The 25,828-nt window shown below is 47.8% G+C and overlaps 2 protein-coding genes across 2 annotated transcripts in view; one reads left to right on the top strand and one right to left on the bottom strand.

Moving 5' to 3' along the window:
• UBAP2L (ubiquitin associated protein 2 like) overlaps positions 1-16,771 on the bottom strand; it is a 38,690-nt gene extending 21,919 nt beyond the window's left edge. The window contains 8 exon segments of the mRNA XM_032233936.1: positions 2,636-2,745; positions 3,501-3,546; positions 3,805-3,900; positions 5,843-6,014; positions 7,371-7,481; positions 8,722-8,799; positions 10,789-10,918; positions 16,672-16,771. Coding sequence (XP_032089827.1) covers positions 2,636-2,745; positions 3,501-3,546; positions 3,805-3,900; positions 5,843-6,014; positions 7,371-7,481; positions 8,722-8,799; positions 10,789-10,878 — 703 coding nt within the window. The 5' untranslated portion in view covers positions 10,879-10,918; positions 16,672-16,771.
• An 873-nt stretch (positions 16,772-17,644) lies between these two features.
• On the top strand, positions 17,645-23,185 carry C17H1orf43 (chromosome 17 C1orf43 homolog). The gene is made up of 7 exons (XM_032234363.1): positions 17,645-17,911; positions 19,836-19,937; positions 20,815-20,932; positions 21,037-21,090; positions 21,576-21,742; positions 21,885-21,943; positions 22,901-23,185. The coding sequence occupies exons 1-7, from the start codon at positions 17,759-17,761 to the stop codon at positions 23,094-23,096; spliced, it is 849 nt and encodes a 282-aa protein (XP_032090254.1). The 5' UTR covers positions 17,645-17,758; the 3' UTR covers positions 23,097-23,185.
• The last annotated feature ends 2,643 nt before the right edge of the window (positions 23,186-25,828 follow it).

The following is a 25,828-nucleotide window of genomic DNA, read 5'->3' as shown; positions in this document are numbered from 1 at the left end:
CCACATCCCGACTCAACAGCCGACAGACTAAACCCCCTTTTTCCAGTAGATAAACTTTCAAAAGTTCATTTCAAGGTCCAGGAAAAGGCAGCAGGAAGGGAAATCACACACCACAAGGCTCTGGGCTGTTATAAAATATATAAATATCTACCGTAGTTTCTGCCAGCTTCCTTTCCCCCACCCCCACTCCACTGCCAAGCCCCACCGTGGGTCAATTAACAGGGTCGGGCATAAGAAGAGAGGCGGTGAAGAATGTTTAGAGAGAGGCAGATTAATCTTTGGAAGGGTTTTTAATTGAGCAATTGATACCAAGAAGGTCCGTTATTATCTTGACCCTTTACTAAAACTCCAGTTATTTTTTTTTATTTTTAAATTTAGCACCCATGTCCTTGCAGGAAAGCATTCTTAAAAGCTCAGGCCCACACTAAGTTTTCCAATTCTAGATTGGTCATAAATTGTAGGCAATGCGAAGGCTCGCTTTAGGAAATTCACAATGCTTCATTCATCTATTTATTTATTTATGCATCATATTTTAAGTCGTGCAGACCAAGGAGAACACCAGAAAACAATACTAGTTGGTAAAAAGAATCTGAGGGACTTAGCCGTAGACAGCCGAGGGACTTAGCCCAAGGTGAATTCAACCCGTTGGAATACTTTGGGATCAACTGGTGGAAATCTGGATCACCCCAGTAGATCCAGAAAGAGTTCTGGCTGCAGCCTGTCTAAACAGACCAATTTTTACAACTGTTTTCCCAACCCCAAACGTGAAATAAACGGCATTTTAATGCTTGGTGAGGGATGAAGAACAACTTTTCTTCTTAAAGTAGTTAATATTAGTTTAGATTTTAAAACCACATTATTTCCCAAACCATAACCATCCTTAAACCACCAATCTGGGAAAATCAAAGCTAATTTTCACTTCAACAAGGAAGGGTCAGTTCCTCCCACCCACCACCCCAAAAAAACCCTTGGGGATGCCAGGAGTAAAAGCATTAGTGGTAAAAAGCAACAGGCACGTAACTTTTAAAAATATTAAAGTGAACAAAACAGAGGGAAAGAGATGAAAGAGAGAGGAAAAAAGACAAGACAGTTAAACATATCCACAGATAAATTCCAGCTTATTTTAAAAGATTTTTTTTTTAAAAAAGATAAAAGATAAAAAAAAGAGATCCAAGGGCATTTAAGTGCCCCTGGATTTCTCGTACCAGGAGCAGTGTCAAATTTTCGGGGATAATTTGACCCCTCGCCCCTAATGTAATCAACTCCTGAAACAAAACACAACAAGGAAAGAAAAAGAACAAAAAACAGTATAAAACGGTCAAAATACTTCGAAAGGTGAGACGAGGCGCCCACGCTCCACCCCCCACCGCCGCCAACACCCCCCCCCCAAGCCCGTACCTGTGGATATTGATCAAATTAAAAGTGGGGAGGGGGATACAAGCTCAAATGATGCTAACTAATCAGGAGGAGGGGGGGGAACGACAGGATGTAAATCTTATGGAAGAGGGAAGTGCGAGTTCTAGACAAGAAGGGGTGAAATAGACAGAGGGATGTATGACCCCTTTCCTTAAATTTTTTTTTTTTTTGTTCTACTGTGATGGGGGGGCAGGGGGGGTTAGAAAGTCTTCCTGCAAAGCACTCTAAACCATCGTCATCTTCATTTAACGACCCAATAATCCCTTGCGCGGGTGAAGTCTGGGCAACTGAATGGAGCTAGCAGAGTATTTTCACTGGCCGGATGCTTTTCCCGTTGCCAGAGCGGAGTTTCGTTCAGCAGATAATATTCTCAGTGTGGCCGGAGAGATAGAAATATCAGCCTCTGCCTAGCATCAAACTGGTCAAACCCACCGGGGAAGTGTTTTCTCAACACTTGCGACATCCCCGTCGGCCACAGGATCAACACTCCGATGGTTGGCAACTGACTCATATTTATGACGGTGGGGGTGCTCCGGGGGGGGGGGGGAGTCAGGGGATGCGACCTTCCGATGGGAAACGACCGCCCGACGGACTTAATGTAACCGCAGCAAACGGTGGCAAGGAAAATCGGACAACCACTAAACCAATGTCTCGCTTGGAGACATAATTTCAAGGCTCGGTTGTGGTCGTAAGTCAAGGACTACCTTCAGTTAAGAATGGGAGGGGGGGCATCCCCCTCCCCCGTCCTTGTTCCAGCAGATTTCACAACAGAAGGGGAAGATGAAAAGCGTTTTGAACAATTCTACAAAATTAGCATGAAAAATTAAGATTATCCAGCAAATCCCAAAAGCAGGATTAAAAGAAACTAATTTGGATCTTCTATCATATACATGTATGTATGTATGTATGTATGTATGTATGTATGTATATTTCAGGGCTATCATGAGGGTGTTTAAAGGCTTCTAAATCCAAAGAGTTTGGGATTACATCCCCCTCCCCACTCCCTGGGGTTTCAGACCCCCAACAATTCTTACAAACTGGAAACTGATGGGGAAAGCAGATCCACTTAAACAACCACTTATAACTGAGGCTCATAGCAGCTGGAAGACCCCCCCCTCCAGACAAAGGCGATTTCCCCCCGACCCCGGTCTGGTTTGGAAGGAGATCTAGCCCCCTACCCCACCCCAAACCAAGGCAGTACCAGATCCCGGTCACTCACTCGTCCCATCATCCGGCTCAAAACTTCCCGTGCTGTTCCATGTGTTGCTGTTATTGCCGTAACCTTCGTCCGTGCTGGTGGGTTCTGCATAGTCGGCGGGGTTGAAAGTCCTAAGGGGGGGGGGGAGAGGGAGAGGAAGCAAAGAAACATCATCAGGAGGCTGTTCTCTGAGACATGATTGAGCCAAGATGGGTTGCTAGCCCCTGGTGAGGAGACTTGAGATGGATTTGTGAATCAGCCCTTCACAAATCCATCTGAAGTCAAGTCTCCTCACCGGGGACCGGTAACGCGTCTTGAGTTTGTGGCTGATCTTATTGGAAGGACGGTGTTTGTCCCAATGACATCTGTCTGATCCACCCAGAATATGGGGGGGGGGGGGGGGAGGCAGGGTGTGTGTTATGGGACACTCCCATATTTATTGCAACCTTCTGCTGCCTGGAATGCAGCTGGTGTTTTTATTGCGACCGCAATCGGACATGAAACCTTTGAGAGTTGGTTGCATAAATTCAAATCCAGGAATCACACGCAGATAACTGATTCAGCTGGATTCATTAACTTCTTTATATACATAAGAGATGAATAAATGTTACAGCGCCAACAGGTGGTTCTTCCGAGGAAACACAAGGCAGGAGTTGCAGGCAAACACCGTTAGCTTAGTTTTCATGCAGACAAGCCCAGGAAGGCTGCTAGTTTACTTCTCAGAGCAGCAGGCTGCTCAAGTTTCTGTCTCAATTCTCTGCACAGAAGCTCCCATCAGCTGACTTAGTTGCTCTGCCTGTTCATTGGCGGACCTTGTTCCCATGTCTCTTCCCAGTCATGGATATTTTTCAACGGAACCAACTCACCAACCCAGAGGGGAGCTTACCCCATGCCTTGGGCAGAAAATCTTCCTCCCCGTCGTCCAGATCCGCCTGAAGAGACAAAGGAACCGTCTGTTAGAATGCCCTCCGACACTCGTGGGTTACCCAGGGCCTGCTTTTAAACCAGGTTGAATGGCTTTGCCGTGGTCTTAGTAGCCAAGCCAGGCCAACGAAAAGAGACGAGGAACTCCTGTTTAAAATTTCGACTCTTAAGGAGCCGTTTACGAGATTCGTTTGGCTTCAATTGCTCAACAAACGATGATCTGTTGCAGGGTTACGGATGGGCCACCTGGGCTTCCTGGCTCTCACCTCTGCCTCGCCCACGTCCCCGCCGGCCTCTCTCCGTGCCTCTGCCAGAAGATCCACTTGTCTTGCTGCCATCCAGTCCGTTCTCTTGGCCCCGAACTGCAAAAGACAACAAGGCGTTGGGAGATTTGCAAGCGAGGAACCGGGGACAGAGAGAGGGGAGGAAATATGGAAGGAAAAGCCATGGGGGGGCTCGACGCAAGACCGAGCACCCGCGCGGATCAAAATCGGGGCCTCTTGAAAACTGACTCGGTTGTGCCTCAAGCACGGCAATGACCAGGGGCAAAAAAACTAGCCACACGATGGTATGGTTGTGGTATAGAGAACGCCACAGTCCGGCGTGCAATTGTACCCATTCGTTGTACCCTGGTTCTTTTAAGCTGAACCTCCGAAGCACGAAATTAAACGATTTCCAAGAGAATAAACTCGATAGGCAGTCCCGGACTTACAACAGAGGACCGTTCCCCCCCCCCACATTTTTATATGACTGTTGCAATCCCCCCCCCACCGTCATGTGATAAAATGCCAGACGCTTGGCAACTTTGACTCGTATTTATGACGGTTGGGGGGGGGGGAAACACACGGTCCCCTTTTGTGACCTCCCAACCAGCAAAATCCATGAGGAGGCCAGATTCACTTTAACAACTGTGTCCCTCGCTTAACCACGGCAGCGTTTCGCTGAACAAGAGTGAGCCAAGACGAGTCGTAAAAACGGGGCCAAACTCACTACACCACTGTCTCGCTTAAGCAATATAAATTTGGGGGCTCAATTGTGATCGTAAGGCAAGGACCACCTGTTGAGGAAGGCTGGAATTAGCCACAGCCCTTAGACTTATATCCTGCTTACAGATTACAGAGTCGGTCTATCCCTCCCCCCCCACAACAATCTGGGTCCTCATTTTACCGACCCCGGAAGGACGCAAGGCTGAGTCGACATTGAACCTGGCGAGATTCGATCTGCCAAACCACCAGCAGCCGGCGATCAGCAGAAGTAGTTCTGCCGGACTGCACATTTAACTCACCCACAGCTCAAGGGCTAATTATATCAAGGCATTTCTCCCCCCCCCCCAAAAAAAACCCCATGACTTTCTCAGCCAGGATGCCTGGATATAATTCCACAAGAGATTTACTGTATTTTCGGACTATAAGACGCATCGGAGTATAAGACGCACCATGATTTTGAAGAGGTAAATTAAAAAAAAAAAAAGTTTTTCCACTCTGCAGGTCTCCCAAACCCTCTGCATGCCTTATTTTTTGTGCGCGCACACACACACACACACAAGGCACACACACACAGAGCTTTGGGAGGCTGGTAGAGTGTTCCTGAGGAGGGGGCAAAAGCGAGCAAAAACAGCCCGTTTTTTGCTGGGTTTTGCCCTCCCCAGGAGCACTTCGGAAGCCTCCTAAAGGCTACGCACGTCCATTTTTGCAAAGAGGGCGGGATTTGGGTAGGCCAAAAATGCAGCATTCAGTGTATAAGATGCACCCAGATTTTCACCCTTTTTTGGTGGGGGGAAAGTGCGTCTTATCCTCTGAAAAAAATACAGTAATTATATGAAGGCATTTCCCCCTCCCCAAACCCCCTCCCCTCTATGCCTTTCTCAGCCAGGATGCCTGGATATAATTCCACGAGAGATTTACTTCTTTAAAAAAAAAAAAAAAAGGGGGGGGGGGAAGAAACAAGCAACCGGTCTCCAGAATAACAAAACGTCCCCTCTTGATTTTCTATATCCTGCCATCCTTTCTCTCTCTGAACAGCCGCGAGGAGAGTCTCCCAACAGCCGATTTTGCTCTTACCAGTCCCCCCTGGCGGGAGAGAGCAAGAGCACTGGGGCGGGGGGGGGAGGAGGAAGGGGAATGGACCGACTTCCTGTCAGGGTGGAAGCCACCTCCTGGGTAGGGGTGGGGTGGGTGGGTGACGGAAGGGTGGGGGAACGGACTACGGGCCCTGATTTGGGAGTCACAAATGCCGGAAAGGAACCTTTTGCACCTCTCCTTCGGAGGGTCTATTGCTTTGTATGCAGCAGAATCAGGGGCCTACATTCTCTCCCACGGCTGGCTCCGCGGCCTCTTCGGGGCAAGCCGCTCCCCCGTCGCCGGCTGAAGTCCCGCTCTTTTTCCCGGTTCTCTTTGCCTTCTTCGCTGGGTTCCGTCTGCCCGTTGTCTTTCTGTCCCGACACGCCTTTCTTCTTCCCCACCATTTCCCAGGAGTGCTAAAAGATCAAAGGGAGGGAGGGAGGGTTAAAAGGGCATTTTTGATGCAGGGGACAAGGCAGGAGGCTCTCTTGTTTGTTTCAATGACTGTGTTTCAATGTTGCGACGGCATTGAGGTTGGGCAAAAGGGGACACAAGAGCGATTTTCACACATATGAAAGTGTAAAATCCATGCACATACCCATCCTTCTTTCTTGCTTGCTTTCTTTATTCATCCATCCACCCATCCCTCTTTCTCTTTCTCACTGTCTATCCATCCATTCCTCTTTCTTTCTCACTTTGTCTATCCATCCACCCATCCCTTTCTCTTTCTCACTTTGTCTATCCATCCACCCATCCTTCTTTCTCTTTCTCCCTTTGCTATCTATCCATCCATCCACCCGCTTTCTCTATCCATCCATCCCTCTTTCTTTCTCTGTCTCTCTCTTATCCATCCATCCCTTTTTCTCACTGTCTATCCATCCATCCATCCCTCTTTCTTTCTCACTTTGTCTATCCATCCATCCCTCATTCTCTATCCATCCATCCACCCATCCCATCTCCTTTCTTGCTTTCTCTATCCATTCATCCACCCACCCCTCGCTCTCTATCCATCCATCCATCCCTCTTTGCTTGCTTTCTCTATCCATCCATCCACCCATCTCTCGCTTTCTATCCATCCATCCACCCACCCACCCACCCATTCCTCTTTCTCCTTCTCACTTTCTCCATCCATCCACTCATTTCTTTCTCGCTCGATGCATCCATCCGTCCATCCCTCTTTTTCTTTTTCTCTATCCATCCACCCACCCACCCAATTTCTAGAGCTTATCCACCTCAGAGGGCGGCATCCCCGTGGCCGCAGGATCAAAATCCAGACGCTCGGCAAACTGACTCATATTTACGACGGTTGGGAGTGTCACAGGGCCATGTGATCTCCCCTTCGGAGGAGCCAAATCAATGGGAAAGCCAGAATCACTTTAACAACCGTGTGACTAACTGAACAACTGAAAGGAATTCACTGAAAGACCGTGGCGAGAAAGGGCGAAAAAAGGGGCAAAACTCACTTAACCGTGAGTTGTCACTTGCCAGGCGCCTGAATTTTGATCAGGGGACCATGCTGCACCAGTCAAGTCATATTTTTCTTCCTCGGCGCCGTTGGAACTCTGAACGGTCATTAAATGAACTGTTGTAAGCGGAGAGCTACCTATATTATTCAAAAATGTACAACCCGCAATGAAAAGAGCCAAGGCGTTTTCAGCAACCGCTCTGCCCTGATGGGGTTTGTACGTCGCACTGAGCCGGAACGGAATGTCTCTCCCCTCCGCCGGACCACCCAACCAATCAGCCACAGCCCAGCTGAACCTCATGCCTACCGTGTCTGGGTTCCCCTCCAACAGCACGTTGATGGCTCTGTTGACATCTCCGTTGCAGTCGTGAAGGGCAATCACACACTCGTCCTGATTCTTCCCTGTGATGTCGATCAGCTGCGGAAGGAAAAAAAGGAAATTGCGAGAACGGGTCTCCGGCAATGAAACAAATAGAAATAGAAAACAAACAGGGATAAAAGAGAATTATTTGTAGCTCAGGGTGGAACCCAAGAAGGGGGGGGGGGGATTTGATTTAAATCGCCAGTAAAAAGGCTTTAAATTTAAATCATAATTTTTAAAGAGCAGCTATCATATGTGCTGTGAAATAGTGTGAATGCATCAATGCAGTTCATGTTGTCTTGAATGATTTACCAAAAATGTAAATATTACAGACTATACAGCCTCATGCTACATAACTAAAGCTCCATTTCATGCTGAATAAACTAATTATTAATGTATCTTAAGTAGAAAACTGTCTTAAGATACTTATTCCAAAAGCGTTTGATTAAAATAAATTTGATAAAAATCAGAAACATCCAATTTAAATTTTGAAAAATCCAATTTAAATTTTAAAAATCTGATTTTTTTATTTTTTTAAAAAAAAATCATAGTTTTTTATCCACCCTGAACCAAAGTAGCTTCGCTCCCTCTCAAGTCATGAACCACAAACAGTTAATTTCCTGAAGCACTGCTGTTCCTAGTTTTTTACTCTATTTTTATCTCAAATATCCTTCATCCTTTTTCAGAAAACGACTTGCTTTTCTGGTTTACAGTTTTTACTGAGTTGTAAAATAAAATACACAATACGAAAGTAAATAGGAAAACGGTGAGGAGGAAGAGGGGGAAGATAAGAACAAAAGGAACATTGACTTCCGACTCAGTCTGGAGCAGTAAAATAAGGCATTAACATCAAATCACAGATTTTTTTTCCCCATAATAATATGAACAAGCCATTTCTATAAAGACCTATCAATCTAATTGGTAGAACCCAAAATCAAAGTTTCATTCTTTTCCACTTCAAGCACAAAGTTCAGAAGCCGTCCCCATGTGGAAACAAAAGTACTTTAGTCTTTTTTTTAAAATCAAAGTAGTCAATTTTGCCATTTCAACCAACCCTATCAACTTCTGCACCCATTCGTCCTCGTGCTGCTGTCAAAGAATGGATGGATGGATTTCCTGACGGGGACAACAATTAACCAGTGGAACAGCTTGCCACCAGAAGTCGTGGGTGCTCTGTCACTGGAGGTTTTCAAGATGAGATTGTCTGAAATGGCATGGGGGTCTCCTGCTTGGACAGGGAGTTGGGACTAGATGGCCTCCAAGGTTCCTTCTATTCTTCTGAGGCCAAAGGACTTACTTGTTTCACTTTCTCCTCAAAGTCAGCATCGTTGTGGTCCGAGATCATTTGCGCAAGCCGAATTTGCTCCGCAGTGGCCTGGGATGAAAGAAACCCAATAAGGGAAAAATGAGAAGTTTGCATTCCCAAAAGGGGGGGGAGAATGGAGAGACAGGTAAGTAAATCAGGGGTCACCAACCTTTCGGACCACTGAATTCATAATTTAAAATCCCGCGGACCAATAATACAATCTGCCTAATGACCAGCTGGGTGGGCATGGCAGGTGGTCATGTGACTGGTTGGGCGTGGTCAACTCAATGTCACTCACATCGAGGGGAGGGAACTCGCTGGCCTCTACTCACCCCTCCCCTCCCAGCCCCTCCTAAGCCCCGCCTTAGGGAAGAAAGCTAGGTGAGTGACTTTGGGCCAATCGCCATTCAAGTCCCCTTTTAGGCATGAAAGTCCCCTTGGGTGATTTTGGGCCAATCGCCAGGAGACTGGGAGTTCTAGTCCTGCCTTAAGGCATGAAAGCTGATTGAGTGACTTTGGGCCAATCACCAGGAGATGGTGAGTTTTAGTTCCCTTTTAGGCACGAAATCCAGTCTGGGTGACTTTGACCTAATTAGCAGGAAACAGTGAGTTCTGGTTCCTTCTTAGGCACGAAAGCCAGCTAGGTGACTTTGGACCAATGACCAGGAGACGGTGAGTTCTAGTCTGCTTTAACTATGGGCCAATCCCTATTCCTTTCTCTCTCTCTCAGCCCAACCCACCTCACAGGGTAGTCATTGTGGGGAAAAGAGGAAGGAGCATTATTAACCACCTAATTCCTAAAAATAATAAAGGCGGAATAAACATTTAAGGTCAAGGTTCCCCTCGCACATCTGTGCTGGTCGTTCCCGACTCTAGGGGGCGGTGCTCATCTCCATTTCAAAGCCGAAGAGCCAGCGCTGTCCGAAGACGTCTCCGTGGTCAAGTGGCTGGCATGACTCAACCCTGAAGACCCACGGAACGCTGTTCCCTTCCCACCAAAGGTGGTCCCTATTTTTCGACTTGCATTTCTTTACCTGCTTTCGAACGGCTAGGTTGGCAGAAGCTGGGACAAGTAACGGGAGCTCACTCCGTTATGCAGCGCTAGGGATTCAAACCGCCGACCTTTCTGATTGACAAGCTCAGCGTCTTAACCCCTGAACCACCAGGTCCTGTCAGCCTCTGCTTTGCTGCTGATTCGGCTGCCATTGAAACGGGGGAGGGGGGCATGGTATTTGGGAGGGGAATACTAATTGTGCTGGAGGAAGATCCTGGAGTTTGCTGCCTCTCTTGCTGCGCATGCGGAGGAGGTTTCCCGCCAAGGCCAACGGCACCAACATTCCATCTGCGTGATGTCTTTCAAAGTTATCTCACACCTGACACTTGGGAGAATTATGATTGGACTGTAACTGGGATGCCAAGGGGTGGGGAATGGGCTTTTCTATATATCAATCGCTTTCACGCCTAAATAATCAGTCTTTCGCTTTGCTACGCTTCTAATCATTTATAATTAGTAAAAGTACACTTGATTTCTATCAATGGAGTCTCGTGGTTTTCTTTCCCAATTATTCAATGGAGGAGTGCTGACAGGTCCCTTAATAAAACTATAGCATAATAATAATTCCCTCGAATGAACCCCGACAAGGCTGAGAGCGTTTGGGAGGTGGAAGACAAACACTTCACAATTCACGGGCGTGGCAATCCCTTGCAACTAGTCGAATATCAAGAGTTTAACCCACCAGGCTGGAATTTGATTGCCCAGGTAACCACATGCTTGGTTGCAATTGGTTAAGGCGGGCCGGGGGGGGGGGAGTTTTACTCTTGCTGGCATCCTTCCCTGGCAGCTATCCTCTACAAAAGCCAAACTCCCCCCCTCCCTCCCTCCCCAGTTCGGCTTCTTGGGTGAGAACAAAGAAAGGTGGAGAAGGTGCACCTTTGTCTCCCAGAAAGACGTTAAGAGCCAGGTGCCACTAAGGCACAAGCGAAAGAGCAAGGAGAGGCCGAGCACCTCCGCCGGGCGCACCTCCCGGTTTCCAAGGACGCCGCTAGCCCCGCCCTCACCTGTGGCCTCTGCTTGTGCTGTGCCTGGGTCTGTGTCTGTGTCTGCTCCCAGCTTCCCCGGGCTCGGTTGGTGCCTACCGATGTCATCATTTACAGTATATACAAATAACAGTATTTACAAGGCAGAAATCTGCAAATTAAAAAAAAAAAGGAAAGAGAGAGGCGTTAAAACGTTAAAAGGGTTTTCTTCGCCAGCCGTCAACGTAAAAAGATCAGGTGCTCTACAGGTAATCCTTCAACTTAAAAACAACTGCAATTTAGCCGCCAAATTTCCACTGCTAGGAGAGGAAATCCTGCCTCGTTTTACGACCTTGCTGGCCCCAGTTGTTAAGGGAATCAGTAGGCCGCAAAAGGAGATTGCGTCTCTCTCTCACACAAACACACACACTATTGCGACCGTCATAAATACGAGTCAGTTGCCAGGCATTCTGAATTTGGATCACGTGACCGGGTGTGTGTGTGTGTGTGTTGCAACGGTCGTTAAGTGTGAAAATGGTCCGAAGTCACTTGTTCAGTGCCGTTGTTTACAGTTGCTAAAGAAATGGTAGTAAGCCAAGGACCATTTTTTATTTTCGGCTAATTTATAGCACTAGTTAACTAGAATCACTAGTTAAATCTATCCTATAGATTGTGTAGCCTTCACTGCAACAGCCGAACTCTGCAAACACAACCTGCTTTACTGGCTAACAATTCCGACAAGATGCAAGGGTGATCCAGGAGCCCGGGCTTTTAATTTTATTTCCCTCCCTCTTCATCCTCTCTGGCTTCACCCCAAACTCTACACAACTGACTTCAATTCCTAGCCGTTCAACTCCAGTTGTTTAAAAAAAAAAAAAACACCCGATAAACCTTTTCCTAAGCAAAGTTTCCATGACTAACGGAAAGTTATAGAGTTGTGTTGCAACAAGATGGATCCCTTTCTGTTAGAAAAGGAACAGCAACTGTTCTCCACCGTAGCTGGATTTAATTTCTCATTTTTAGCATCTCTCTGGAGCATCAGGATTTCCTGGTCCCACATCGAAATCCACCCTGGCTTCCAGAGAACCAAAGGTGGATTTATAAAATCACAAATCAGGAAAGGACGGAAGTTCTTCGGGAAAACCCCAAGGTAGCTGGAAACTTAAGTGGGATGTTGGGAATTCCGAGTCAGGATGGGGAAGTTTATTCAAAACCTCCTAGCTTTGCAGATGCATTTAACCCAGGGCACAGAGTGTGGAAATCCAGTATGTAGAAGATCGCTCGCAAGAGGGAGATCGGAAACCAAAACTTAGGAGGACTTGGGTTTTTATTATTATTAAGGAGCAGGACAATTATCCCCGGAGTTAGTGACCGAGTTTTAAATCTCCCTTCCTGAAAGAAGGGATCCTCCTCCTTCCTTCCCTCTGAGAAATCACTCCACACACGTAAGCCACTTCGCAGCAAAATGATTCAACCCAATCTTGGGTTTTCCAGGAATCCAATGCGCTTTTTTGCTGAAGGCTCATCAAAAATCTCAGGGAGCAAATGGCTCGTGAAGGAAACCTTTCCAATTCACGGAACCAAGCCTGTTGCTAAACAAAAATTTTAGCCTGGGCAGCAAGCAAACACACACACACACACACAGGTGGGAGAAAGAAAGTGATGCAACAAGATTTGTGTGTTTTGTCTCCTGGCTCAGAAATAGAGCCCTCATCTCTGGAGAGACAAGGGGAAGATAACGATAACTGGGTCTTGTCAAGATAAAGGCACTTTTATTTTTAAGGGAAGTGTGGGATGTGAAATGTATGTTTGGAAAGGAAAATCTCTCTCCGGTGTCATTTATGCCACACCTGGCCTTCTTATAATCAGAATGGAAAAAAAAAGCCAACACAGTTCTAGGCTGAATCAAGAGGGACAGAATCAAGATCAAGTGAAGTGTGAATACCACTTTATAAGGCTTTGGGAAGGCCACACTTGGAATACGGCATCCAGTTTTGGTCGCCACGATGTAAAAAAGATGTGGAGCTTCTGGAAAGAGTGCAGAGAAGAGCAAGAAAGAGGATGAGGGGACTGGAGACTAAACCATATGAAGAACGGTTGCAGGAACTGGGTATGTCTAGTTTAGGGGACACATGATAGCAGTGTTCCAATATCTCAAGGCCTGCACCAAAGAAGAGGGAGTCAAGCTATTCTCCAAAGCACCTGAGGGTAGGACAAGAAGCAATGGGTGGAAACTAATCAAGGAAAGAAGCAACCTGTAACGTATGCTAGTCTTCCCCAATCGAATTTCTATAATACTTTACTCCGTGTTCAATGCAACCGACACAGTGGTTGCAATATTATTCTCTCCCATGTTATTCCCGAAAGAGGATAATTCTCGGATCACAACTTCCATCCAGGGAAAGCAAACTTCTAAACATTTCACAGGCCAGAGATAATTGCTGATTTGCCGACTATGATCTTCAAACAGCAGCGTGAAAGCAGGAATTTCCTCTGTTTAACAAGTTCAGAAGAAGAAAAAAACGTGGCATCTTGGACTTGCAGAGAGAGGCTGGGTGAACAGGGCCTTTAAAATAAATAAATAAAGACACAGCACTGTTTTCAATCCAAGATTGTAGTTCCTTGCCCATCCATCTGGAAGTTAAGAAGGAACCCAAAAGAAGGGCAAGTCCAACTGAAAAACTAAGAACACAAAACTGCAGATTATTGGAATAGGCAAGGATTCACGGTTACATTTCGTTAGGAAAAGTATACCGCTTACCACACACACACATAAAAAACCCCTCAAGCCCCCCATCCTCCCTCCAAATTCTTTCCATTTCTTTTGGGACATAAGGAGGCAGCTCTGTAATGATTGAGAAGACTGGAGCATCGTTCCTGAGAGAAATTATTAGGGGGAGATTTTGCTTGAAAGGATGTCCTTGGGAAAAGAATGATGCCAGGAAAAGTTAAGGAGTCAGAATGTCAACAGGGGTTTTAGGCCTTTTAAAAACAAAAAGGTGGAGGGGGAAGAATATCGCAGAACTCATGGGATGAGTAGGAACAGGAGGAGCAGTGAATATTTTGGAAGGATGAAAAGACGTTATCTACTGTGGCATTTTTTGTCCACCCACCAAGAAATTGTGCTGACTTACAGCCGTTGTGAAACTCCCACAATTGTGGCCTTCCTGGCTGGGAAGAGACCCAAGCTGTTTATTTGGAGACAAAGCTATTTAAGAATAGATCACAAAATAGTGACGACTTCAGAGAAGGAAACACAGCAATTTCTTACTGTGACGAAGTCCCCAGGTGAAGTCACTCCAAGGTGACGCAGAACACACACACACACACACACACACACACAAACAAACAGATTTTGTTCATTTAAGGGAAACTGAAAGGGGAAGAGAGATCCAGGATTCTGCAGAAGGAAGGAGCTCTGGGGTAAATTCCAGAATTACAGAGAGCTGGGAAGCTTCTGGGAAAGTGAATCCTAAGGAGAATGGTCATTGGCAGCTTTGTAAGAAAGGAAATCAAACGATCTAAAACTTCATCCTTCAAATGCTTCTGCATCCCTTTTCTCTCTCTCTCTCTGCAAAAGCGGGCATTTAAAAACTTCCAAGGCTCCTAGGAGAACCTTCCAGCAAAACTTCTGGCCCAGCAGATCCACAGAGCACCGGGATCAAAGAGATCACCGGCAAGCGCATGGGCTTCCTTTAGCAGGCAGCTTGGCCTGGAGTCAGGCTGGATTTGAACCCGGCTCAGCTGCAAAAACAACATTGCCGGGCAGCAATTCTTCATACAATTCTTCATACGGTGGGAGGATAACAAAGGAACACCCTCCTTGCCTGCTGAAAAAGGAGCTGGCATGCTCAGGAGGAACTGCACACTTCCAAGATTGAAGAATCTTCAAATACATTTTTAAAAGGATTAAAAAGCAAGATGGAGATATGATGGAAAGGGGGCAGGAAGTGAGAAGGAAATTGAGACCCTGGTCTTATGCAAAAGATCCCCCCCCTGCACAGAAGGAGGAGGGTGAAGGGATCACTTGAGAGTAGGTTTTTAGGAAATCTCTGACTTTTTAGAGGAAGTAAATTGAGACCACCATCTTAGGATCTCCCTGCATGGAAAAGGAAGGGAGAGAGAGAGAAAGAGAAAGAGAGAAAGAAAGAAAGAGAGAGAGAGAGAGAAAGGAAGATCACTTTCGGTTTTGGCAGAGGGTTTGGGGGTTTTTTTGGCCACTTTTTGAGGAGGCAACTGAGACCCCCGTTTTAGGCACAAGACCCCAAGGAGGGAAGGAGGGAGAAGGGGATCGCTTTGGATTAGAATTTGGGGAGGTTCCTGCCACTTTTTGAAGAGGCAAAAAAGAAACAACCATCTTATGCAAAGGATCCCCCCCCCCAACGGGAGAGGGAGAAAGGATCACTTAGGATCAGATTTTAGGAGATTCCTGACACTTTTGGAGGGCAAAATACTTGCAATCCTATGCAAAGGACCCCCTCCCTCCCCAAACGGGAGAAAGGATCACTTAGGATCAGATTTTAGGAGATTCCTGACACTTTCTAAGGGCAAAATACTTGCAATCCTATGCAAAGGAAACCCCCTCTCCCCAAACGGGAGAAAGGATCACTTCGGATCAGATTTTAGGAGATTCCTGACACTTTTTAAGGGCAAAATACTTGCAATCCTATGCAAAGGAAACCCTCCCTCCCCAAACGGGAGAAAGGATCACTTCGGATCAGATTTTAGGAGATTCCTGACACTTTCTAAGGGCAAAATACTTGCAATCCTATGCAAAGGAAACCCCCTCTCCCCAAACGGGAGAAAGGATCACTTCGGATCAGATTTTAGGAGATTCCTGACACTTTTGGAGGGCAAAATACTTGCAATCCTATGCAAAGGAAACCCCCTCTCCCCAAACGGGAGAAAGGATCACTTCGGATCAGATTTTAGGAGATTCCTGACACTTTCTAAGGGCAAAATACTTGCAATCCTATGCAAAGGAAACCCCCTCCCTCCCCAAACAGGAGAAAGGATCACTTAGGATCAGATTTTAGGAGTTCCCTGCCACTTAAAGAGACGCGGACCACAGGCCAAGGATCCCCCCAACCCCCACATGCCAGAGGGGGGGGAGGAGATCACGGTGGATCCCAGGAGATCCCTGCCACTTTTCCAGGAAGGGAAGGAAGGGGGGGGGTCAAAATGCCTCCCCTCCAAGCCAGGAAAGCTGGTTTTAACGAGCCAAGGACCCAAGTTTATTGAAGCTCCCCTCCCTCCTTGTAGGAGATGCCCCTTCCCCAAAACGAGAGGAGCGGGGGGGGGGGGCTCCAGGAAACTCGGGCAAAAAAGGGGGGGGCTCCGTCCTGATTGAGCCTCCGCTGGGGGGGGGGTCGCAAGGCTCCGCCCCCGGGACATGGGGGGAGGGGGCCCGGGGGTCGCCCCTCCACGTGGGGAGGGAGAAAAGGAGAGGAGGGGCTTCCCCCCCCCCTTTCCCGCCCCGCGTCTCCTTTGGCCCCCGAGGGCCGAGGCGAGGCCGGCGGGCCCGGGAGGAAACAATGCTCGAGGGGGAAGCGGCCTCGCCCGGGCAGAAAGGGCCGGCGCTGTTCGCGGGGCGGGCGGACGGGGGGGGGGGGGAAGGTGGAAAGAAGGAGGGGCCTGCCGGGGATTCCCGGGCCTCGGGTAGGCCGAAGCGCGACGATGGAGCCCGTTAAAAGTCGAAAGGGGGAAAAAAAACCTTATCCGGGGTCTTTCCGGGGGTCGAAGCCGACTTTGGCCTCGCCCGGCCCGGCTTGGCGCGCTACGCGAGTCCCCGGCTTCGCCCCGGCCGACTAGGCCTCGGCCGGAACTTGCCCGCCTCCTCACGCCCCCTTCTTCCCCTTCAGGCCGCCAGCCGCAAAAACCCTCCGGAGGCCCACGAAGAGCCGCTCCGAAGCGCCAGATACCCGCCGTCGCCGCGCCGTCGCCGCCGCTGCCGCCGGTTCCCGGGAATCGCCTCATAAAAGTAAAGCGGGGATTATCGGGGAGGGGGAGGGAGGAGGAGGAGGAGGAGGAGGCGGGGCCGGCTCTTAAAGGGGCCGCGCGCCATTTTCTCCTCGCCTTTTTTTTTTTTTTTTTTTACCTCAGCCGCCGCCGCCGCCGCCGCCACACACGCACACTGACAACTGAAGCCAGCGCGGGCGACGCTCCGCCCCCCCACTCGCCCACGTGACGCACGGAGGGCGTGGCCGCGCGCGCGGAATGGAGGCGTGGGGGGGACAAAAACCACTCCCGGCGTCAAGTGTCCGCGGCACGCCCCCCTTCGCCCGCGGGGATAGCGGCCAGCGCGCCTGCGCGCGGGGGCGGGGGGGAGAAAAGGAAGATGAGGTGCGGTTTCCCCCCTCCCCCCTCTTTCCTTCCCTGTGTTTGTTTTCCTCGGTTCTTCCCCTCTTTTGGCCCCGCCTCCGAGCACGTGACTCTGTTTGGCTCCCTCTTCCCCCCCCCCCAATCATCGTTTCTCCTGCAAACTTATCCTCCTTTCATGGGAGCCTTTTGTGGGAAAGAAAGAGAAGGGATAGTTCCGGTTCCCGTGCGACAGGCTTCCCACAATGCGGGGGTTGCGGCGCACGTTTGAAAAGCAAAATAATCCGGCGAACGGGCAAAATCCTCTACCGATTCGTTCGTCTCCCTCCTGGTTAAATTTTGGAACTTTTGCGGGGTTTTTTTTAAAAAAAAATATTTAATTTGGAGCTTTGGCTAACCCCGCCACTCTACGGCCTTCCCTTGAGAACCGGACGTGTCGGGCGTAGAGAACGCCTCTCGGGCCCGTCCTCTTGGGCTTTCCAATATGGCCGCCAGAGCCAGGCGCCTTTCTCTTCGTGGTTTCCCCCTTGCTTCCGGTCAGCTGACTCCTCCCCAACTTCCTCTCCTTAGCGTTTCGCCCGTCTCGTAGGGCAGGGAGGCGTGGCCATGGGCACGTGACCGGCGCGCGGGCGGCTCCGGCGGCGGCCATGTTGTGCGGCCCTAAGGGCGGCCGGGCCAGGAGCCTTGCCCGGCCATGGCGGGCTCCGCTTCCTCTGCCTCCGCCGCCTCCGCCGCCTCGTCGTCGTCCTCCCCCTCTTCCTCTTCTCCCTCCACCTCTTCGCCCGGGACGTCCAGCAACTGGCTTTCCGGGGTGAACGTGGTGCTGGTGATGGCCTACGGGAGCCTGGTGAGGCCAATCCGCGACCCTCGGACGCCTTTCGCCTTCTCCCTTCCCTTCATGAGGGGGTGGGGAAGGGAGGGTGGGACTACAGAGCCCATCGCCCCCAGCCGCTGCGGCTTCGGGGATGGAAACCCAGCAAGGCGGGGGGGGGGAGGTGGAGAGGGAAAGAAACGGCGGGGAGGGGGAGGTGCCTTGGACGATGGGCTTTGTAGTCCATGGGGAGGGAGGTTTTAGCTTGGGTGATGGGAGTTGGAGTCTGTAGCTTTCGAAAGAGACGTCAGATCGTCCATTTGATTTATTATTAATATTATTGATATAGTCCATAATACATGCCTTATATATAAAATATACATGTATGTATATATATGTACATATATACTATATACACACACACTATATGTATATGTGTGTGTGTGTGTAGATATATACTATATACACACTATGTGTGTGTGTATATATATATGTGTGTGTGTGTATGTGTGTATATATATATATACACACAAATGTGTGTGTGTAGATATATATACACACTGTGTGTGTAGATATATACATATATATACATACGCTATATATATATATATACATATATACTATATACACACACATACACACTATATATATGTGTGTGTGTTTAGATATATACTATATACACACTGTATATATCTAATATATACTATATGCACACACACACACTATATACATATATATATAGTGTGTATATATGTACATATATTTATATATATACACACAAATGTGTATGTGTGTAGATATATACTATATACACACTGTGTGTATATATATACATATATACTATATACACACATTATACACATGCACACTATATATGTGTTTGTAGAATTATACTGTATACACACTGTGTATATATATACATATATACTATATACATACTATATGTATACATATATACTATATACACACACTATATATATACACACATACACTATGCGTGTAGATATATACTATATACACACTGTGTGTATATATCTAATATATACTATATACACACACACTATATATAGTGTGTATATATGTACATATTATATATATATGCACACACACATACATCCTACATACACACACACACACACACGTGTTTGTGTATGTATGTGTCCAGTATACAGGTATACATGTAGATGCATGCATGTAGGGAAGCAGTTTGCTCCTTCCCATGTTTGGGCATCGCAGGGGCTTTGACAAACGAAAAAAACACAAATGTTGTGTTTATATACAGTATATCACAGAAGTGAGCGCAGCCCCTCACATTTTGTCAATATTGAAGTGTATGTTTTAAAGTGTGTGTTTGTGTGTGTGTGTGAGTGAGTGACACACTGTACAGACACACGTCAGAGATGTCAGAATTACTCCCTTGCATGGGGAGACGGGTGGCCTTCAAAACAATTTTGTGCAGCCATGCTGGGGGGGGGGGCGACCCACCCCTGGCCCAGAGGTGGAGCTGTGGCCTCACGATCAGGAGGCTTGTGAGTTCGATCCTAGGAATAGGCAGATATTTCTCCCTCTGGGCAGGTTGAGAATATACCGTATCTGCTGAACAAAACTCCGCCCTGGCGATGGGAAAGGCAGCCGGCCCTTAAAACGCTCTGCTAGCTCCATTCAGTTGCCCAAGACCCCCCTCCCTCCCCCAAGAGGGATGATGAGGGCGCTAAACAAAGATGATAATGATTGTTGTCATTATTTCATTACTCTTCTTTGCTGGTTTTTCTCGGTGGAGGGGGGGGTGTTCAAACTTTGGCATCTCAACCTTCCTGGGCTATCCCCCACGAGACCACCACCCCCGTGATGTAGGCTAGGCTGCCCCTTCTTGCAGCTGGGGAGGGTCCCCTCTGCGTCTCCTGCCTCCTCTCTTCCTCGGGACCCTCACCGGCCCTCCCCTCTCCCCCCCCCCCTCAAGGTCTTCGTCCTGCTCTTCATCTTCGTCAAGAGGCAGATCATGCGCTTCGCCATGAAGTCTCGCCGGGGCCCCCACGTGCCGGTGGGTCAACACGCCCCCAAGGTTGGTGGACCAACTGTTGTCTTTTCCCATCCGGATTTTTTTTGGGGGGGGGGGGGGACACTTTGGGAATTCACCTGGCACCCCCCCCCCCTTGATTTCGTACTTAAAAAATGAATCTTAAAAGCAGTGAAAAAACTTGGGGCCCCATTCCAGACAATGGCAATATTCTCTCAGATGCGGAGAGCGGGGGGCTCAAAAGGGACCCCCGAGGGGGAAGGCTCCTTGGGCTTCTCTGCGATTGGGGGGGGGTTTCTTTCAGACGTTTTGTGACCCAACTAGATAACATCATCAGTGCTGGAAGGGTGTGGGAAGCTAATCTTTGTCTCCTCCCGCCCCCCCCCATCTCTCCATTCCCCCTCTTCCTCTCTCTCTTTCTCCCTTCTCTCTCTCTCTCTCTCTCTCCCTTCTTTCTCTCTCTCTCCTTTCTCTCTATCCCTTCCCTCTTTCTTTCTCCCTTCTCTCTTTCTGTCTCTTTCTACCTTCCTTCTCTTTCTCCCTTCCCTCTCGTTCTCCCTTCCCTCTCTTTCTCCCTTTTCTCTTTCTCTCTTTCTCCCTTCTCTCCCCTTTTTCTCTTTCTCCTTCTCTCTTTCTCCCTTCTCTCTTTCTCTCTCTTTCTCCCTTCTCTTTCCCCTTTTTCTCTTTTTCCCTTCTCTCTTTCTCTCTTTCTCCCTTCTCTTTCCCCTTTTTCTCTTTCTCCTTCTCTTTCTCCCTTCTCTCTCTCTCTTTCTCCCTTCTCTTTCCCCTTTTTCTCTTTCTCCCTTCTCTCTTTCTCCCTTCTCTTTCCCCTTTTTCTCCCTTCCCTCTTTCCCCCTTCTCTCTTTCTTTCTCTCTTTCTCCCTTCCCTCTCTCTCTCGTTTCTATTTCTCTCTCCGTTCAGGGACTCAAGGAGGAGATTGACATCCGACTCTCCCGGGTTCAGGACATCAGATACGAGCCTCGGCTGCTGCAGTACAGCGACACTCGGCTGCTACAACTCGAGTCGCCTAGAAACCCATGTACTGGAGCCCGGAATCTGCGGGTGGGTGGGCGGGCGGGGGGACGAGGGCAGAAGCCCAGGAGACCCCCCAAGTAACCTGCCCCCTCCCTGTCTCCTTTCCAGTCCCTTACGACTACGTCTATCGGATGAAGGCTTTGGACGCCATCCGAGACACAGGTAAAAAACGAGGAGGGGGCCCCGCAGAGAGCAACTGGGGGGGGGGGGTTGCATTCGGTTTCATTTCAGCTGCCCTGGCCCCCCGGTTGGGCAACATGGGCTGTGAGAAGATAACAGAGGAGGGGGCAAGGGAGGGAGGGTTATAAAACTTTGGGTTTTATAGATGACCTTGTTAGACGTGTCAGTTAAAGGCATCAAGTTGGAAACCAGGAGACAGTGAGTTCTAGTCCCGCCTTAGCCAGGAAACCCAGCTGGGTGACTTTGAGCCAATCACCAGGAGTTTGTGAGTTCTAGTCCCGCCTTAGCCAGGAAAGCCAGCTGGGTGTCTTTGGGCCAATCACCAGGAGTTTGTGAGTTCTAGTCCCGCCTTAGCTAGGAAAGCCAGTTGAGTGACGTTGAGCCAATCACCAGGAGGTTGTGAGTTCTAGTCCCGCCTTAGGCAGGGACACGCGGTACACATGTCCCTTCCACACTTCCTTCCGCAGAGATCCCCTACTCGATGGAGGGCCGGTACCCCAAGCTGCTAGTGGAGAAAAACTTCCAGGCTTACCTGATGGATCTCCGCAACTCCAGCAGCCCCTTGAAAGGGTTGCGGAAGACGCTGATCGATGCCCTCCTGGACGGGTACGAGAAGGCCCGCTACGGGACAGGGGTAAGGTGCCCCACACACACACACACCTGCCTTCCAGGGCTGAAAGGTGGTTGGGGAGAGTGGGGGCGGTGTTTGTCTGTCTCAGTTCAGGCAGCTTTATAAAAAACATTTATAAATGTTTTTTCCTCTCTTTCTGCCCCAGGCGTTCGGCAAAGTGGAATTCCTCAAGTTTAAGGAGGCCTTGAATGAGCTGGTCACAATGTGAGTTGAACCCTGGGAGTTTTTAAGGAGAGGTTGGATAAGCCTTTGTCTGAAGCGGTGCAGGGTTTCCTGCCCAGGCAGGGGGTTGGACTAGAAGGCCTCCAAGGTCCCTTCCGACTCTGTTATCCTATTCTCTTCTCTTCTCTTCTCTATTCTCTTCTTCATTCCATTATTCTATTCTATATTCTATTCTATTCTTCTCTTCTTCGTTCCATTCTATTCTCTTCTTCATTCCATTATTCTATTTTATATTCTATTCCGTTCTATCTTATTCTATTATATTCTTTATTCTATTCTTTATTGTCCTCTTCATTCTATTATTCTATTCTCTCTTCTTCATTCCATTAGTCTATTCTATTCTTCTATATTCTATTCTAATTTTATTCTCTTCTTTCATTCCATTAGTCTATTCTATTATTCTATATTCTATTCTTTAGTCTATTCTTTCTTTTCTTCTCTTCATTCCATTATTCTGTTCTATATTCTATTCTTTCTTCTCTTCTTCATTCCATTCTATTTTATTCTTCATCCCATTATTCTATTCTATTGTTCTATATTCTTTAATCTACTCTTTCTTTTCTTCATTCCATTATTCTATTCTATATTCTATTCTATTTTATTCTATTGTATTCTTTATTGTCCTCTTCATTCTATTATTCTATTCTTTCTTCTTCATTCCATTATTCTATTCTTTCTTCTATATTCTATTATAATCTTTATTTTATTTTCTTCTTTCTCTTCTTCATTCCATTATTCTATTCTATATTCTTATTCTATTGTATTCTTTATTGTCCTCTTCATTCCATTATTCTATTCTCTCTTCTTCATTCCATTATTCTGCTCTATTCTTCCATATTCTAATATTTATTTTATTCTCTTCTTTCATTCTCTCTTCTCTTCTTCATTCTATTATTCTATTCTCGACTCCACTCTAACCGTCGCCCCTTCTTCCCACAGCATCAAAGCCCGGGGTGAGAGCAGCCAGCGCCAGCACCAGTCGGCGGCCAAGGACCTCACTCTCTCCTCCGACTCCTCCAGCCCAACCATTCAGGTCACCTACCTCCCTTCCAGCCAGAAGAGCAAGCGAGCCAAGCACTTCCTGGAACTCAAGAGTTTCAAAGACAACTACAACACTCTGGAAAGCACCCTGTGACATTCCTGTCCCCCCCCCCCCTTTTGCTCAGGGTGGGCACAACTATTCCCTCCCTCCCCCCCTTTCTCTCCCCAAATCTGGACCAAAAGATCTGGGCTTGCCTCAAATCCCCTTCTGTGGCTTCTGTGTTTCGAAGCCTTGCTGTGAAAATATCGTGGGGTGGAAGTAAAGTTGGAGAAAGACCTCCCTTCCTTCCTTCCCTCCCTCCCTCCCTCCCTCCTTCCTTCCTTCCTTCCTTCCCTCCCTCCTTCGAAACAAGCCTGGATGGTTTTTTAAATAAGCCTCTCCTTTCCCCGTGCCCCTTTATTCTTTTATTTTTTTCTCCTTTTTGTTTCCCTCCGCCTCTTAAATTATTGACTAAAGACTCGTTCTCCCAGCATGCCGAACAAACCCAGGATCGGGCCGAGTCGTACGAGACTTTTGGCCCGCTCCGGGAAAAAAAAATCTTACCTTGGACTTTTCGACGGCGCCCTGATGACCTTGGCCAGAAAGCAGCTTCGCTTCCCGTAGGGGAAACTACCGGACGTCGTCGTGCCGCGGCTGATGCGAGAGAGAAGGTCCCTGCGGCGCGTGGGGCGTTTCCGGGGCGGCCTTTCCCACGCTCCGCCCGCGGGGGATCGTCCGAGAGAGAGAGAAAGAACATTTTTGGGGGTGTCCTCTTTTTACACTTCAGGGCAGGAAAGCACTTCAAGAGCCACCCCTTCCCCGTGGCTGCGTGGCACCGTGCCCCGTGTCCTTCGGGGAGGTGGCACCTTTCGAACCTCGCTCCTGAACCGGCTCGCTCAGGGTCTTCTCTTTGAGTTGGGCTGTTTGAAATAAAACGGGCCATTTGCCTCGCAAACACACACTTCCTTTGCCTTTTGTTGTTGTTGTTGTTAGATGGTTGCAAAAATCTCTTCCAGAGTAAGGAAACTTGGTTTGAGTGGGTAGGAAAGGGGGGGGGGGGAAATAACCACAATTTATCATCATGGGGTTTTTCCATCCTGCTGGGCAAAAACCCCAGGCGAAAGTTGGCTTGAAAACTCAACATAGTAAACTAAGATCGTGGCATTTTTTTAAAAAAACGTTTTCATTTTGTGGATATATATGTGTGTCTGTGTGTGTTGTATTTGTGCTGATAAATAAATAAAGGGAGACTAGTATAGATCTATTTCAAGCTATTTAGCTCTCATCAGCTAGCCATAATACAGCACAGGTTCGATTCCCAGTAAGGGCATGGCTAGCTGATGAGAGCTAAATAGTTTGAAATAGATCTATACTAGTCTCCCTTTATTTATTTATCAGCACAAATACAACACAAATGTAACAAAGGCAAGAGTAAAAATATTGGGTTTCTGTCTGGATGGTCTCTTGTGACGAGCCGATGGACAGAGAATGGAAGCAGTGAACTTCCTCCCATATTTGGGCATACCAGGGGTTGTGACTTTAAAATATGTGTGTGTGTGTCTGTGTGTATAGTGTCACAACCCCTGGTAAGCCCCAATTATGGGAGGAAGCTAACAGCTTCCATTATCGGTCAATCGGCTCGTCACAAGAGTCCATCACGACAGAAACCCAATATTTTTACTGTTGCCTTTGTTACACATTTTGTGTTATATTTATGCTGATATAGGTGGCGCAGTGGTTAAATGCAGCACTGCAGGCTACTGCTAGATCAGCAGGTCAGCGGTTCAAATCTCACCGGCTCAGGGTTGACTCAGCCTTCCATCCTTCCGAGGTGGGTAAAATGAGGACCCAGATTGTTGGGGGCAATATGCTGACTCTCTGTAAACCGCTTAGAGAGGCCTGAAGGCCTATGAAGCGGTATATAAGTCTACTGCTATTGCTATTGCTATTGCTGATAAATAAATAAAGGGAGACTAGTATAGATCTATTTCAAGCTATTTAGCTCTCATCAGCTAGCCAGCCTGAGCTTCAATGGACTCCAGAGGATGGGAGAGGCCAGGAAGGCCTGGAGGAACGTGGTCCAGGGAGGTCATGATGGGTCGGACACAACTTCGCAACCAACAACAACAGTGGTCGAACTTGGGTCTCTTTGGGTGCCTCTTGGGAGCTGAACCCATCCCAGCCAGCAGGGGGCGCCTCTCTCCAAGCGATGGAGAATTTCGCACTCGGCTTTTCAGAGTGCAAAACTTAGGATTTCACCAAGCATTCTTTGAAGCAAAGATCTTTTTTTTTTAATGGTTTCTGGCAGGTTTGGCGAAATTTGGAAGATGTAGATTGATTGATTGATTGATTGATTGATTGATTTAGATAGGTAGATAAATTAGATAGATAGATTAGATAGATTGATTGATTAGATAGATAAATTAGATAGATAGATGATAAATAGGTAGGAAGATAGATAGACAGGCAAAGACTAGAACTCTCTGTCTCCCGGTGATTGGCCTAAAGTCATGCCGGTGTATGGACTAGAATTCCCAATTTCTTTCTGTTTAGCCTGATGCAAAGTGACTCTCAAATTTACTATTTATTCTTTCCTTCCTTCGGCATTTCTTCTCTTCATTTCCTCCCCATCCTGTCTTCGTTTAACTGAGGGAGGGGGGGTTGAGTGCCGAATTTGGAAGGGGAGTCGGGCTGTTTAGAAGCTGGGTGAGCCGATTTTTCTCTCCCCCCCACCCCCCGTGGTTCAAATTGTCCCGTTTTTAATTCTTATATGTAGAAATCTCAGCTTTTCCCCATTAAAAAAAAAAAGACTCCAACAAATCGTTATCTCCAAATTAATCTCCTCT

This window comes from Thamnophis elegans, chromosome 17 (genome assembly GCF_009769535.1).
Source record: "Thamnophis elegans isolate rThaEle1 chromosome 17, rThaEle1.pri, whole genome shotgun sequence".
Lineage (NCBI taxonomy): Eukaryota > Metazoa > Chordata > Lepidosauria > Squamata > Colubridae > Thamnophis > Thamnophis elegans.
Note: the sequence above shows the minus strand (reverse complement) of the source record. Positions and strands in the feature narration are given on the sequence as shown.